We start from the raw sequence: 17,277 nt of genomic DNA, 5'->3' as shown, positions 1-17,277 counted from the left end.
TATTAAACGTCAGTTTATTTTTTTCATTTTTAATGTATAAGTGACATTTATAAAATTGAAACTCTAAAAATGATTGTAAATGTAACAAAAAGCTAAGTCCCAGGCCTAGACTACAGCATATCTAGTCTGAATCTACCCTCTACCAGTTTAAAACCAGTTTACCCTTTTCCCTTCTAAAAAGTCCCTTCCCAGATTTCCTGTAGGTACCCTTCAGGTACTGGAAGGCTGCTATAAGGTCTCCTTGAAGCCTTCTCTTCTCTAGGCTGAAGAGTTCCAGCTCTCTCAGCCTGCCCTTATAGTGGAGGGGGGGGGGGCAAATGCTGTGATGTACATACAGCCTCATTTGTACCAATTGTACAGTATATAGCGTAAGTTTGGTTTAACAGCATTCTGTATTTTGTTTTGTTTTTCTTTTTTTCCTTTCGATTCAGGTATTGAAGCGTCACAAGAAGGGAAGATGGCAAACTTAAATCAGGATATACAGTGTTAAAGCTCTGGGCAATTAAATTAATAGCAGGAGCTGTAGTTTTAAGCTGACCAAGGCTTTCTGTAGGTCAGTTCAGGAAGCTGCCTCCACACTTATTTGTGTGCACTGTTATTCCTGGATAGTTAATGACATATTTCAGGGATCTGTCAGAGATCACAGCTGAAATCATAAAGCAGTAGGCAATAAGAATGACTGATATGAACGTGATACAAACAGGAACACTCATTTATTAAAGCAGCAGCTTTTCCTCCTGTAAAATTCAGGGAAAGATGGCTAAAGTAAGGATAAGGCCTAATTTGAAACTTTCACATCACTCAGTGTGACTCTTTGTTGAAACCATGCTGTTCAGACAGCAGCATGTCCGTCCTAGAGCCTGGGTGCTTAAGAATGAATTGTACTACCATGGCTTCTCTAGAGATCACATTTAAACAGATTGCAATCAAAACTACAAGTCAATCACTTCCTAAATTAGCTCCCATATATAACATTATTGAATCTTTAATTACTAAAACATAGAGCTCGGTGAAATCCACAATGAACATGCCAAATTTAATTCATGGCTTAGAGAGGAAGGTAGAGATGAAGAATTATGAAGCTTTTGCTCAGATTTCTACTACTCTTCAGAAACCGAACACTGTCAGTTTAGGTCTCTTTTCAACTCATCACACTTTAGAGCAAGGCAAACCCCAAACACTGCCTGTAATGACCAGGGCTGAGATGCAACTTCTAAGCACAGGAACCAACGCCATGTGAGTCTGTAAGACATGGTTCAACACCTTTAAGAGACCTGCATTCTACACATGGGGAAATAAAACATCCAGCATAATCTTTCTGCCAAAAATAATACCAGGCACTAAAGCTAGGCAACTCAATTTCATCTTAAGTTCCCACGGTCTCTCTCACATTTTTAAATTTTTATCTATATCTATATTTGCTATATCCCTTGTGAAGGCACTCCAAGTTGAATGTGGTCAGAAAGGAAGTGACTGGAGTGGCCTACCCAATGTACACAGCCCCACCTAACACTCATGTTCCATTAGCTGAACCTATTTTCAGCCAACTCTGCAAGCAAGGGCTTGACTGCATGACTGACAGGATTAATTCAGAAAAAAAGTAGGTCTGTTGCTGATACCTCTCATAGCTTTTCACAGTCATGAGTTCAGTGATTTTGGAGTAATTTTAATATGTTTTTAGGAATGTGAAGAGGGAAACAGAACTATGAAGTATTATCATCAAGAAAATTCAAAGGCAGATTCCATTAGATTCCAAATCCCCTGTATCCTTCCTTGCTGTAAAAATTTATTATTATCAGCATGTTAAATGCCTCACATGCCAACACAGCTAAGCATGTGGAAATGAACAAAGGATTACCATGGAGAATTGTGAATTCCCTTACGTAGGAGTAAGGAAAACTCATTTTTAATTTCTTTCCTTCCCCCTTTCCCTCTATGGAAGTTTAAAAGAAAAAGAGAACAAGTGTTCCCTCAAGTCTTAACCTTTTCATTTTTCAGATATATTTGAGTTAGCAGTAGAATTATCATTCCTTTAGATTGAAAAAATTGAAACTACCAATATGATCATTTCTTCAGCACTTTTTGCAGGGTTGATAATGACTTCAAGTCCATCTAAAGACCATCACTACGCAAGTGTCACAATTGCTTTGATTTAAGCAAGCAATTAATAAATTCATTACAAAAAGATATATTACATTTTTGTCCAGTTTGCCCTTTTGCAACTGACAGGAAATAAGACAGTGACATATGGGTCTGCTGGCTAGCTAGGAAGTATGACATCAGTGGTAGAAAATTCAGCTGGACAAGTGGGGGAAAAAAAAAGTAAATTAATGATGATCCCAGATTTTATTTCTCGTTGCAGGTGACATACTGTTTGTTCTCAGTAAACAGGACTAGGATGTTTAATGTATTGAATCAGTGAGAGTAGAGGATTGGTTGTTTCACATCACCTGTACAGACTCCAGAAAAATTCACTTTCTAGCTCTTTTTTTTTTTTTTAGTAGATATTAAAAATAATCATTGAAGTACTGGATGTAGCAATAATTTACAGAAACTTGCATCTAACTAAGAATATAATCTGAAGGCTTCATTTGAGAATGTGCAAGCGCCTCCTAAAACCACATTAAGATGTCAAAAATATTTTTTCCTCTCAATTTGAGGAAAAGGGGGCTATTATGTTGAGAACAAACAATATATTTCTTAAAATTACCTTGTAAATTGGAGTAATTTCTTGAAAATTTTGAATATTTTAAAATGGCAACTGAGTCCTCAGTAGCAACAAACTCTTCTGAGCAGAGTATAATAGAAGCTGTTTAGAAACACTGATAGACAATCATATACATCTTATCCTTTGGTCATTTTAATATTTAACCATTTAAAGAGCGTATTCTAGTTCTCAGAATTAAGTATGAAAACTAAATACAATGGTTTTTATTTCCAGGGTTGTCTGCTACATAGGAAAGCCAAGAGATATCTACGATTGTTTCACTGAACTCCAGCATATTCCAAGATTCCTGCAGTACATCCTAAAGTTCTATTTTAATCTTTAGGCTTCTCATTGTGAAAAAGAATAACATGGCATTTTATTTAAAAGTGCAGTGCCAAGAAGTCACAAGAGCAACAGTACTTTCTTAGACCAGACATTTTTTGTTAATTTCGATGGAAACAACAGATAAAAAAAGCACAATAACACTACTTGATAGAGGAAATTCCCAGCTACAAAACACTATTTTCCAGCAGTCACCACCATCAGCTACGCATTTTCATCAGCAATGAACAAGAGCCTGCATGCATATATTCATAAAAAAAAAAGTGCACCAGAGAAGGTGACTCACTGTCACCACTGGTGAAACACACCACCCACTTCCTCACTGTGCTCACATCCACTGTTTGATCTCCATAAGCATTCAGCAAGCATTGATGAATGTCAACAGGTGTAATTTTCACTTCATAGAGGAATTCAGTGACAGACCATAGTCCCATCCACACTTTCATGTCAGACGCCATCTTGTCAGACTGCCCCTCTGCTACCATCTGTCACATAACAACAAAACGTAATGGGATATTGGTGACCAGGTTCAGCCTCTGCTGCCATACCACCGACATTCACCTCTGACATTGTGGGCCAACAAAATAAAATAGGAAGCATTAGTTAGGAAGCCCTGGCTGCACTGGTCTTTATTTCTAATTCCTTCAGCCACAAATGGCAATAAAATATTGTGATGGGAAAAAAAAAAATAATTACATATATATATGTATATATAATATATGCGTATATATAAACAAACATGTATAGAAACAAGATGGAGGTGGGCTTGGTCAAACTAGCAGCTCACTGTGCAATCACAATACTGCTTAGTTTTAAGGCTTCAGACAGTTATGCACAAACAAATTTTTCTAGTTTTAATACAGTGTACTGGAGCAGCAATTCTAGGAACACCTTATCGTCTGTTCAGCTGAGAGGAATTTAATCCTAACCATTATTTTTTTCCTTGCTCAGACTTGAAGTAAAGAATAGAGCAGTGGGCATGCTAACACCACTGTCAGTAGCTGAGAACAATTGCTCTCAAATCCCAAGGGTTGTCAAACTCAATCCCTTCTGCTGTTTTTGCCAGTCAGAATCAGACATCTTCACTGCTGTCGAGGGACTGGGACAGAGAAGGGAGAAGCCTCTTTTTGGACAGTAACTCTTGGAGAAAATGCAAAGTTCAGCAGAAGCGTGCTGCCAGTAAGAAATCCACTAGAGTTCTGACAGACAAGATGCTTTCTAGGTCTAAATTACAAGGATTGCTAAAAATGTACATTCCAAACAACATCTAGAGAAACTAAAGAAAGGAGAGAAAAAGAGAGCCCTAAGTTAGCATCAACTCTATTTTAGTTAAAAGCAGTACACAAAAGAGGAGATATCAGTCATATCCATAGGAATAGCTTTCCTATCAAAAAACTATGCTCATTTTGCAATGAAACAGCAATAATTTCTATCATCACAAGTATTATGGTCAGGGATAGGACAAAGCAATTTTTCCAGAAATTATTAATAAGGTCTGTGCCTGGAGCTGCTTTGCTGAGTATCTGGAAAAAAAGATACAAAAATTATAAACGCTGGAGAATAATCTCTGTACAGAGCTCTTACATAATGGCTGGTCACCACTTAGAAAATGATATGCATTTTAGACTTTGAAAAATATGCTATATTTTGTGTAATGCATAATTATATATTAAAGCACTATTAAGCCTCTCTTTTCAGTGCCCTGTGGCCATTCCTACATTAGAGAGCACTGTGACAAAACAAGAAAGCATTTGCACAGGTTTTAGGAATCTGACATCCACACTAGACACATTTCAGAGATCAGCTCCTTTTCTAGTAAAAGAGGAACAAGAACCTCTGCTACTTGCTTTCATTACCTTTGGATGACTACAGTGCTTTGGAGATTAATACAAAGGTCAAAACGTGACCATGAATCTAACTAGAAGCATTAACATTGTTAAAATAAAGAGTCAATTACTTAATAACCATACTTTTATGAGAACAGGTGAAGAAAGCACATTTGTCCTACTTTTCTCCTTGTTTGAAAGAAGATATGCCAAACTGGGCATATTTATTGAGACCTATTTTCATGCTTATTACTTTTTCAAGGACATACAGTGATTGCAACAGCATATCCTACCCTACCCATTGCATTTCCTGGGCTTGTTTATCATAAATAAAAGGCACTTCTAAATTTTCTGAGCACAGTAAAGAAGAGGTAATTTACTCAGCAAACAAGCAAAAACAAAAACAAATCTAACCGACCCTGACTACCAAGATTGGAAAGCAGAGTCTCAAAGTAGATTGGAAGGGGGAAACAAACAAACAAAAAAACCCCAAACAGCAGTAGTCACTTTGTATTTCTCCTATATAGGCCTCATCCACAGAAGCTCCCATTCTTGAAGATAAACACTCTGAAGTTTTCATTTGCCACAGGGCCAAGAAGTTGATCTGGTTGCATTGTGTCACCAGAGTACTGCATTTTCAGGGTTCACTCTTCTGTAACTTTGGACTGCTGACAATGTATTCCCCACTCATTTAAATGCCATCTACTTCAGGGATTTCTCTAGGGCTGTAACATTTGTGTCCATCCGTGCAAGACGGCATCTCACCCTTTTCCACACTCATTAAGATCTCAGTCATTCGTTCTTGTTATATTATGTAGTAAAAATGCAAACATTAAAATATGTACTGATTTTGGCCCCAGAAAGTAGATGGGACCAACCTCTATCCTTGGGAAATTCTTTTAGATTTAAAATATTCTAGCCTCTAACTGGCACATTATTAAAAATCCTATTAAACTAAGAGGAAGAAGTGCTTTCATAATCTCATACCATTTTATAATGTGTTTATGATAACCATTTGCTATAAATTAATCTTACCTTATTATCTCCAGCTCACTGTCAACTCTCCAGAAAAGACCACAAATGCCATACACACAGAAGATCTACTCTACAGCAGAAAGGTGTTCCTCCTGCCCCTTGCCTTTTTCTTAGCTCTACCAGTTTTGGTTTGTGCTGCCACCACTCTCCACCTTGGGCCCATGCAATTCCTACCCTCCAACAACAGGACAGATCTCTGAGAAGGTCGATTACCTCCTTCTGAGGGCCATGCCCATTTCCAACGGGTTCTGCACATAATATGACTATATCCAACACTTCAGCTTATCTCTGCAATATGTTTTGAATTCCAGAGAGTCTGGTTCAAGAGAACATCTTATTCAAGAAAACATCCGATGCATTAGTTTGCATGAGTTCCTGAATAGCACACTATCAAACAAATGAAGCAGGCCAAACAAAGCTGAGAAGAGTGACAGTGAACATTCCTGGCAACCCTAGTGGTTGCACTGTTCAAGCTTTCAGACCAGAGAAACAGCATAAGATAGTTTGATCACAATATCCTTTGGGATGGGGACAGGTCTACCCTGCAAAGACATGATAAACTAATTAACAATGCACTTTCTTGAAGCTGCTCTTGAAGGTCTTAAGTTCATATTCCACTGATCTTAAAATAATGTATGGATTAGGGAGACTTGGAACGGTGCCATTTTAAAAGAAAAACAAAAGTAAAATAAATCTCGCTGCCTTAAAACATCAAGAAAATCTAATGGACATGAGTTATCATACACACATTTGGATTTTATCATTTGCCACATGATGGCTGTATGGATTTTATCACACAGGAAACATTCTGAGTTATTTTTTAAGTAGAGCACAGAAATTAATTGCCCTTAAAACAAAAAAAAAAACAAAAAACAAAATCTGGGTAGAAAGTAAACTCATCAGTATAAGGAAGAATATAACAAAAACAAATAAAAATTTAAAGATATGTTCATTAGTGATCAGGCTTCCAGTGGAAGATTCTTCCATACATGCAGAGAAAGTCCACACAATAATTCAAAGATAAACAGTACATGTGATAAAAAAATGCTATACTACTGCAGTATCATTAAATAGGAGTGGCAAGTAGTACTCATTTGCTGGGACCTGCAACACATGCAGAAGAGGAGTTTAAAAAAAAATTAAAAATCAATACACTCTCCAGCATGATGAGTTTTAAGCTGCAGAACACTGCAACACTTCTTTTACCGTAAATTCTGGTCATACACTTTACCTCTTCTGTAAAGCTAGGCACCAATTTTCACTTTTTTTTTTTTTTTTTTTTTGTAAAGAGCCTGTGTGTTATAGTGGGGATTTTACAAAAGGATCCGATAACGTGCAAGAACATAACTCAGTTATTTTACTGTGCTAGGAAGACTAGAAGAAGACAGGGACATAGGGGAGCACAGAATCTGAATTTAATGAACTCAGTAGGGATAGTGTACTTTTGAGGTTAAGACTCTGCAGTGCCATTAACCAAGCAGGAAAGACAGCTACAGAAAACATCATTCAATATGCATCCATTTTCAAGCATTCATTTTCCCCCCTAATGTTGCCAAATGCAAGTATCAGGGAGGCAGCTCTGACTTATTTCATTCTGTAAGAGCATGGAACTCAACAGACTGGAGACACAAGTGACAATGCATACAGGTCTACCTCTGAGCCATGGAAAGATCAGCTACACAACCATTCCTGTATCTGAGACACCATACTTTATGTGCTAAAATGATTAGAAACAGGATTGAACTCTTTTGTGCTGGAGTGAGCATATATATATATATGTGTGTGTATATATGTATACATACACATATACACACTGCTTCCTTTTTCCAGTTAAGTAGAAAGCACTGCTACAACAGGGAACTTTCCATAACTAGTTTCCAGAGAGACAGACATCCTCAAGACATTCTCCACAGAAACCAAAAGGGATGTACTCCAGTCCCAAGGCAAGAGGAAAAACAGATTTCCACATGCTTGCAGGGACAGACACACAAGCACGAGGCTGTATTCAACTGCTAATGCATGAATGTATTGAAGAACTCATCTTTTTTTACTTACTCCTCCCCCCTTCCATTCAAAAATAACAAATTAAATAAGAAGTGAAACGAATTTGTACCTCAATCTGGGTGGCATTCTCATGTCCCTCTTCTAGCAGCAGATCTGTGAAACCACCTGGCTCAGAGGAATCCTGCCCCATACTGGCTCTGTTAGTGCTGACTGATTTAAGAGACTCTGAGTGCCTTCTCCACCTGTGGCTATTTACATATGCATCCACTTGCACATTTTCCTCCACTCCAGGGAAGCTCTGAACAACTTGATAAAGCACACCTGTTTGAGAAACAAAACAAAGCAAGATTATAAATCAGTTGGGACTATCCTTTACCAATCATAATCTAAAACATTGTAATATTAAACTTTTTAAAAATGCTTTGAACTACTCTGTAGAACAGCCAATTATATCTCTGATGAACCAACAAAACCATAACAGTCTGAGAGAATAAATAGCACATCCTACTTCAGAAAAATATAATAATTTGGACTAAGTTTTGTTGGCTCCTCTAACCATCCCCTATGTTTTATCTTCCAGCTTATTTTAAGTCTGGGAAAAGTTTTCCATGTTATATTTTTGACTTTAACATTTGTCTACCCACGGGTGTCACTTTCCAAAGTGAAACAAATGTAAGAAAAATTAACATCTAATCAAAAGATGCCCAAAAATAAAGGAGGTAGAGAAACAGTGAAGTTGCGTATCAACTTAGCCTCTGCTGCTAATTTTATGTGGAAATAGCTTGGAAGTTATGGTGATAGGCAGCCAAATAAACATTCTGAGAGGCATGAAATTCCCATAAATGTCTGTTCCTGTTTAGAAATAAAGCTGCCTAACTGATAAATGTGAATGGTGTGTGAAGTCTGCAGGTACCCACTACATCCCCTGTAAAGCACCAATGGAGATGGGTGGTGTGCTTTTTATATTCCTTATGCACTTTATTCACATTGTTCACAAATTTTTCATGCTAGCGTAACTACCAAAAAACCCCTGTAAATTCTTAAGTAGTTTCCAATTCTCCCAACCTAAAAGCCAAACTAGTTTTTGTTAATTGATTTCAGTTACTGTCAACAGGAAGTACAGTAAGGCTCAAGTAATTTATCACACTTAGCACTAAAAATCAGATGTGCTTTTCATATTGCCTTGTATGCTTTAGGCCACAAAGGAGAAACAGAGGACTGCTCTATTCTGCATTTTCCAGGAATAAGTGGAGTTGTTCTAAGAGCAGTACTTGGAGGTTCCAAATGAAATGTTAGTGGCAAACTAGAAGTCACAAAGAGTAAAATAAAACGAGTGCAAATGAAGAGATACTGGAAAATAGTTCATTTGCAGTAGCAATCTGCTCCTTCTGTTTGGCAGAATCTTCTGAGCAAAAGATACTACTTCTAAATTCCATACTAAGTATAAAATATGCTGTCTGGAAACAAAAGAGATGGAAAAATAGAAAACTATCTACCAAAGATTTAATAAATACAATTTTCCTACATCATAGATTGTTTAGGAGTCAGTGCTACAGGAGAATCTTAGAGTCATAGAATGATTTGGATTGGAAGGGACCCTTAAGGGTCTTCTAGTCTAACTCCCTTGTCTGTAATGACACCTACATGCTGCCAAAGCTCATGAACGTCACCCAAATGAGAGCAGGATGTTCTGTTTTTAGCATTACCATTCCAGAAAAGGAAACTTTATTTAAGTGCACAAAGACATTGCTTTTAAATCAGTTTCTGGGTCAAAGGAAATGGTAGATATCAACATTATAAGGAGAAATGGATGTAGTCAAACAGCGGAGACGAGACCAGCCCAGCCCGAACTGTACAATCCCTCTTCTGCTCCTCAAAGCTCTGGTGGGGTTCCATAAGTGTATAAGGAAACTCTTATCAGCAACTCTCTCGTTTGAAGTTAAGCATGTTTTTGTGGATTGCTGGATACAGATTTTGATTGGTGACAAGTAGTTGGAATAATCCCTGCACCCTGCCCCCCAGTCTATCAGTTGTTGTCCTTAACAGACCAGAAAGAGTTACAGTACAGAAAAAAATCTCAATGAGAATTTAAGCTCCGGTAATCCTTTTTTTTTTTTTTCCTATCTAACTGGCCAAAAATCTAATAAACTCATTTCCTAAGTTATTTAATCATCTCAACTGCATGCTATTGTAGTACTGTGTCACTCAGAGAAATCAGAATTTAACAGAGACACAAAATAAGCAATCTCTAGCCAAAACTTTCCACAGACCCTGAATAATCAAGCTTGTTTTCCTTTAATTGGTGGCTCTTTGAAACACATTTCCTTGAATTTCTTAAAAGGCTTAGAAGACTTGTCTTCAACAAATTGCTACTTTGCTGCCTGCTTCATCAAGCAATCAGCTGTCAGATGCAGAGGGACAGCTCTGCAGATGAACTCGATCACTCCTCTGCTGTCTTCATCAGCATCAATTCAAAGCTGCCCTTTCTGCTCCAGAAGAAGTTGCCACAGTGTTACAGGGATAGGGATGCCCAAAAGCTAGCAAATTGAAAAGAATCTGATAGAGTTGCTTTCTGACTGAGATGCACAACACCAAAAGCTTGATCCATGGAAGTAACATTTACCTCCCACCACAACTGTATTAAGACATCTCAACACTCACTGCAATGACCAAGGTGCATTAGATACCTACAAATGGCTTCTTGGGCTACAGTGCAATATCTGCAGAGCCCCATTTTCTTCCTCTGAATCACCCTTCCTGATAACTTCTTGTGCTAAACCCACATTCAGAAAGAGGCAAAGATACATCTACCCTCATTTCGCATTCCCACTGCAGCCCATTCTTTTTATGGTCAACAACTAAAATGTTGAGGTAATCATCTACATTAGAAAACAGAAAATACTAAAGTTAGGGGAGGTCGTTAAATTGCTTTCACCTCGGGCTGAGCCTTGCCTGTAAAGGAAGGGATTATAATTTGTTTTACCAAGTCCTGAAAAAAAAGGAATATGACTTTTAAGCTGTAAGGTTTTGTAACATAACAAACTACTTTATAAAATAGTAAAAATACAGTGCTGGAGAGAAAAAATAAAATTAGCACATCAGGGTACTTCCAGTGGCTTGCAAAGTCTACATTCTTATCTCCTAACAGTTCATGGGGTTTTTTTATACAGTATAATTGCATCCTGGCACTTGCAAAATTTGTTATGGGTTATTCCACATAGGAGAAAACTTTGATCTCATCAGTGCATAGATTTTTTCTGTTTCAACTATTTTACTTATGTGATTTTTTTCTCTTGAAATATAGAAAATGATCTAAATCATACTGCTAGCATACTGCTACATTGATAAATATTACTTCACAGCAACCAACCATATCAACATCAGGATGCTTTGTACTGATCTAACTGTATCCAAGATGCACTATATACTTCTAATAACAGAAAATATTAAAAGCATGATCTGATAAACATCTTCAGTTTACAGCCAGTAACTTCACTATCTGTGAAAGCTTCTACCAGTTTTACCCCTAGACGTGATTAACGGACTGGACTGGCAGAGTGGAGATGCTCAAGCTATAACTGGAAGTAAAATCTGGATATGTTTTCAAAGAGTGAAGACAGAAACTTACTGTACATCACCTTCTTCACAAAACCTTTTCCTCAAACTACTGGGGATAAAAAGAAAGAGGCGATGGGCCTGGCCAGACCCTTTCTGATCCAGCGTGGCTCCTGAAGCATATCTTGTCATACCTCTAATATTGAAAAAGTGATAAGTAAGATATGTATATTTCCAAGTGAGTCGAAAAGGGTGTTTTCTATTCCATTTAAGTAATTTTAATTGAAATAAATAATATATACACATTCTCAGATAATTGATAGATCAAATAAATTTTCAAATTCTAAATGCAGGCAGCTCATGAAGGAAAAGCATTCAGAAACCTAAAATTGTAATCCTTTACAAGTTAGAACTATTTCATGTTTCTGGTTGAAACCTCTGTGTAGCTAATAAATCACATAAAAGGCACTTTAGAGGAAATATACCAAAGTATTATACTCTTATCTTTGAGAGCTCAGAGCTTGCACTAATTAACACTGAAGGAAAACATATCATTCAAATCATTTGGTAAGCAGCCAAAGGCTGTAGTACCTGATTAATAACAAAATTATAATATTGGGAAACCTAGATGAGCAGGAGCTTGTTCAGCCTGTAAGAGCAGAGACTCAGAACTGAAATAAGCCTTCAAACCTATTAAAATTGGAACCATAGTTTTCAACATGGCCTACTATGCTTTTGTAGTAATAACAGCAGTTAGTTATGTTTTTTAGTTCTGTGCAAATACCTGTGTCATGGTATACAGAGTGACACTATACCACAGCAATTTAGAAGCAGTGAAAATAGACTTTATAATTAAGTTGGTGCCTTGACCTGATCCTTCAACAATTTTCCCAGAAGCTTTCATAAAATTAGCCATGCAAGTAATTATGTCTGCAGATCATTCTTCCTTGACTTAAGTTAGGGTTAGTTCTGGATGGACCTAACACAGAATTAATTAGAAAGTAAACTTGAGAAAGTGAGTGGGGGTAGAATTACAGACAGACCTGCTCACATCTAAAGCGAGGGCTTCAAATTTCCCTCTTAACACATTTACAGACAGAGAAAGACATTTAAAAGATTTTGATATCTACTGCCTAAACCACTATGTACCCAGCATGTCTTTTTTTTTTTTTACTAACTTTACTTGCAGGTTAATTTAGCAGTCTAACCTGACAGAGAACACATGACAGAAACCTTTATCATCTTGTATATCAGGACCTGCCTTTTGAAGTAGTGCAGTTAGTCCGAGGTTATTGGCAGGAAGATGTGCCTACACTAGAAAAATACCCAGAACTGCTTAATAGTTATATTATTAACATAAATCAATGCTGAAAGTCGACAAATGAGTAGTAGAGGAGTTTGTCTACTACAATATTGTGATTTCTGAATGCAGTTCTTACAGATCAGCTGAGTGGACTTTTCTTATAAAAAGATCTTCTAATAGATAAGTAGGCACCCAACCATGGTAGAGACAGACAGTCTCTGCTTTGTCGAATCTGCCCTCCCACATTAAGGTAAGAGCTGTAAGCAAATAAAACCAAAATTAAATTGTGGAACTTGACAAGAGAGACAGCTCTGACTTAGTCTGAAGTCTTGTCTGCACCAAGCTTCATTTATAATGAAATTCTAGCTCACTACAAGAAAAAGAACCATTCAAAACTTTATGGACAGAAACGTCACCAAAGAGAAAAGAAATTCTACTTTGAAACAAAAAGAGTCAAGTAGGTAAATAATTTACCCCAATCTGCTCATTGCCCTTATTCAACTGTTTTTTTTTTTTTTTCCTTCCCTCTTCCATGAGGTTAAAAAGAGATTTCTGGGATGTTCCAGTATATCAGAATTTCAGGATTGCATTTCTGAAAAACATGTGTTAATTACATTTCATGATTGCACATATTTAGGCCAGCTCTGCAATTTGACTAATTTCATAAATGCACCATAATCAACAAGAATTTTTTCCTTTGGAAGCCCAGAAATACATGTTGTACACAGTCTGTAGAGTAAAGGTTTCAAGATATAGTATCATATAATCTTTCTAAATCTGCCACAACGCAAATGCTATCTAAATCAAATATTAAATACACAAATTTATTTATCAAGGAACAGAAAATGCCATCATACTTCTTTAGCTTAAGTAACTTTTTATACTGTGTCTCATAAATCTTTATTTCTACTGAAACCATCAGAAAAGATGAGAAACCATCAAATTTCAGTGGAAGTTAGGGCCAGGAAGTTGGACTTCATGAAACCCGTGAAAAAAATTCAATAGTTCAATTCAAAAAATTTAATTTACTGCTAGCCTTCAACATTTTTTTCATCTAGAGATTCCTAAAAATGTCTTGGTACAGCTGTAGTTTTATGTTTACTCGAAGGAATATTTCTAGTTATTGCCTTCCTGCCCTCTTTTCCAGGGCATGGTTTTGCATTAAAGAAGGGACTGTTCTAATCCCACCTGAACAGAAGATAACAGGTCCCTCTGGAGCCACTGAAGAGTGCTGGGATTCTTCACTTTACTTTCAGCTATTGACAATCAACATGATTAAAATAACTTAATGTTTGCTTTCTATATAGGCAAGTTTCATATCCACATTCCCATTAGCACTCCCAATAATTATAGGTAATGTAGACACCCAAATAAACCTAAATGGATATTTATCACATATTAAATTTGCACATAAGGCAAAAGGAAGCATATTTGTATGTTTTTGCTTTCCTGGCATACAACTCAAAATAATCAAACTGTATTTTCTTGTGGGTTATCAAACTCGAGCACAGAAAAACAGGGTTTGTGTCCAAATCTCACTATGTCACAAACTCTCACAAAGTCACAAAATTATCTGTGTAAAAAGCAAGAAAAACTTAAGAATTCAACAAGAACAAAAAAGCATCCTGGTAGGAGAAATCTAAGAGAAATTGAGATGACTCTACAATATTCTATTTATATGTAAATTCTTGTTTTTTCAATCTAGATTCAAGGGTTTTCCTGAGAATACTAATACCGATTCTACTTTAATTAAATATAACAGCTACAAGTGTATACAGGCTTTTTTTCCCATAGTCAATAAATGAATTGCAGCACAACTGCCAACATCAGACTCAAGCATTTAGTGCGATCTTCAATATATTCATCTCACAGTTCCCATTTGGAGGCATCTTTATTTTGGAGAAAAGCTGAAGGATGCCAGCACCACGGTGAGTCAGCTTCTCTTCAAGATTCAGGCTTAACTAGGATAAGTAAGGAATCCGCTTGGCTAGAAGGCACGCATCAATGTGCATATGCTTGTAGCTAATAAAATGGAGTAAAGAAGTTAGACTGACAATTTTGCAATCAGATCATTAAGTCTAACTTCTGTCTCTGGGCAGTAGAGGAAAGCATACAAAAATGACAGATTCATTCATAATTTGAACTGCAGCATATGTCTAGAACTCTTTTTGCGTGAGTTGCCCTGGCAGAAGGCAGCAAGTACCTCGGACATGTCAGACAATTTTTGTTCAGCTAATTTATGCTGTTCCTAGCAGGCAAAGCAAGTGCAGCTTTGGTAGAAGAGTTACCTTCGTTTTTAGCCTCAGGGATAGTCAGAGTCTAAGAGAGACGCAAGCCTGGTCCTTGAAAAACAGATTAGCAGAAGCAGTGCTCGTCTTTTTGTAGCGTGCAAAGAGCAGCAATCCCAGGGACACCACTCTGGCCAAGACGATGTCTGTGAGCTCACAGTTGGCCTGTTATGCACTCATACTTCAGCAACATCAGGAGAATAGTGTGGCTCTGTCAGGCTGACCTGGAGTCAGGCACAGGGATAGATATCACTCTTCACACCAAGACAACTTCACTGAGTTTAGTGGGACAAGCAAAGACAACACATGGATAGGAAAACAAAACTCAAGTATCAATGTGACGGAGCTATCCAAACATACACCTATGCACAACATGATCGTGCAGACATAGATTAAGATCTGAGAATCTGGCAGAGTGGAAAAGATAAGAAAGGTGGCATAATTCTTCACCCAGTACAACACGGACAGATGTGTACAAACGAGGGTTTTCCTATCTTCCCATGTCAGGAGTGCCTAACTGATGTAATTACCTTGTTAACAACTTTTTTCTTTTTTCTGCAAACAGGGACAAACTCTTAAGCTGCTTAGTCGTTCCTAATTTGTTCCTTACTGAGCCTGTGGCACTGGCCAAAACACAACCCACATAAAATATGTTGCTGCTCAGAATGCAAGTAAACCTGAACATCTTCAAATGAGGCAGATCATGCAATGCAGCCCTGGAGTGACTGGAACGTGAAACATTTCTCCTGCTGTGCCCTCAGTTCTCTTGGCCTCCCTCTCAGTGGTAGAAAGGAAGCGGTTTGCGGTACTGGTTGTTTCACAGAGCACAGGACTTGGAAAGCAGGAAAATGAACAAACAATCGTAATTGCCCAGAAATGTGTAGTGGGGAATGCAATAGTATCTGACATTATAAAAACTGCAGAAAAGCATTGCATGACTTCTCTTCCACTGTGGCAGTAAAGGACTGTTTTCAAAGATGGAAAGGTTAAAATTTACTGCTGTTTGTGGAGGCATTGCTCCAGCTCAATGCTAAAACTCTCAAAGGGATTTCAGTCAAAATTTAAAATATAACCTTTTCCCCCACTATGGATTAAATAAAGAAATTTTACATCTTCTTTCATTTTCTACACTTGCAATTTTCCTGGACCAACAGCGATTTAGGATTTACAGAGACTATGCCAATTGCAGGTAAACAGATAGATCATTTGGGGAATTAATTAACACATTTATTAAAAAGTAAAAGCTTAGTGCCAGCCCTAACTATTCTGTGGTATCAAGACAGAGTTTTCATAGATGTTCCGCAGAAAGTAAAAGTCGTAAATGGACGTTTTAAAAAAAAATAGAGTTGCATTAAAGGTCAGGAAAATTAAGATAGTCTCACTGGGCTTATGCAGTGGGGTTACTTGCTTAGGTCAGCAGTGATTGAGAAATACATTAAATACTAGTACTTTAAAATTCTCAAGATGCTTTTGACCTTATTTTCTTGGCTTTATAGATACACTGAATTATGCTTATAGTGTTTTATTCTTTAGGCAAATTCTGTAGAGATGACACAGCCAAGAAATGACAGAGATGATTTTTTAAAAGAAGAGCTTGAAAATTGTTTCACTTCCTCTTCTCGCCCCCAAACTCACAACTACTGCTCAAAAATAAATTTCCCAATATATTTATCTAGTTCTCTCATTTTTGTGTTTGTTGTTCCAAAACAATAGTAGAAAATATATTTAAAAGAAAATATCTTGCCTTACCCATTCATCCATATGCATTACACATTTTTAAAGACTCCCAAAACAGTGATTTTATACTGTAAGTGCTCTAAAGTGGAACTTTTCAGTAACGGAGTACCAAAAATTTGGCTCTGTGTAAGACCTGCCATCAGAGAAGTCAGAACCTTTCAACTTTCCAAGAAGAAGGAGAGGAGAAATCTAAGTCTATTAAACATAAAAGGTGTAGAGGCTGAGTCTATAAAAGAAGTAAAATGTGCTGTAGATGCTTGGATTACTTAAGTTCTTATAGTATTGGTGCACAGTAGGTTAATAGATACATGAATTTTGCTACCTGTAGGATGTGGATAAAGATACTGTCTTCCTCTTTAAAGCATATCCAGTGTTACTGATGGCAAGTGCTAGACAACAGCTATGCTTTATTTTGTTTTCCAAATGCAACTGTTTATTTCTTCCAGACCCTGTTACTGTGCAGGGGCAAACTATTTTCTG

At 37.1% G+C, this 17,277-nt stretch overlaps 1 protein-coding gene across 1 annotated transcript in view; it reads right to left on the bottom strand.

Annotated features, from left to right (window-relative positions):
* The window catches only part of PLXDC2 (plexin domain containing 2), a 238,889-nt gene that overhangs the window by 111,905 nt on the left and 109,707 nt on the right, over nucleotides 1–17,277 (bottom strand). The window contains exon 2 of the mRNA XM_031614427.2: nucleotides 8,024–8,235. Within this exon, the coding sequence (XP_031470287.2) occupies nucleotides 8,024–8,235 (212 nt within the window). The remainder of the gene's footprint in view (nucleotides 1–8,023; nucleotides 8,236–17,277) is intronic.

This window comes from Phasianus colchicus, chromosome 6 (assembly GCF_987193195.1).
Source record: "Phasianus colchicus chromosome 6, bPhaCol1.hap1.1, whole genome shotgun sequence".
Lineage (NCBI taxonomy): Eukaryota > Metazoa > Chordata > Aves > Galliformes > Phasianidae > Phasianus > Phasianus colchicus.
The sequence above is the reverse complement of the archived record's forward strand: the minus strand, read 5'-3'. Positions and strand labels throughout refer to the sequence as shown.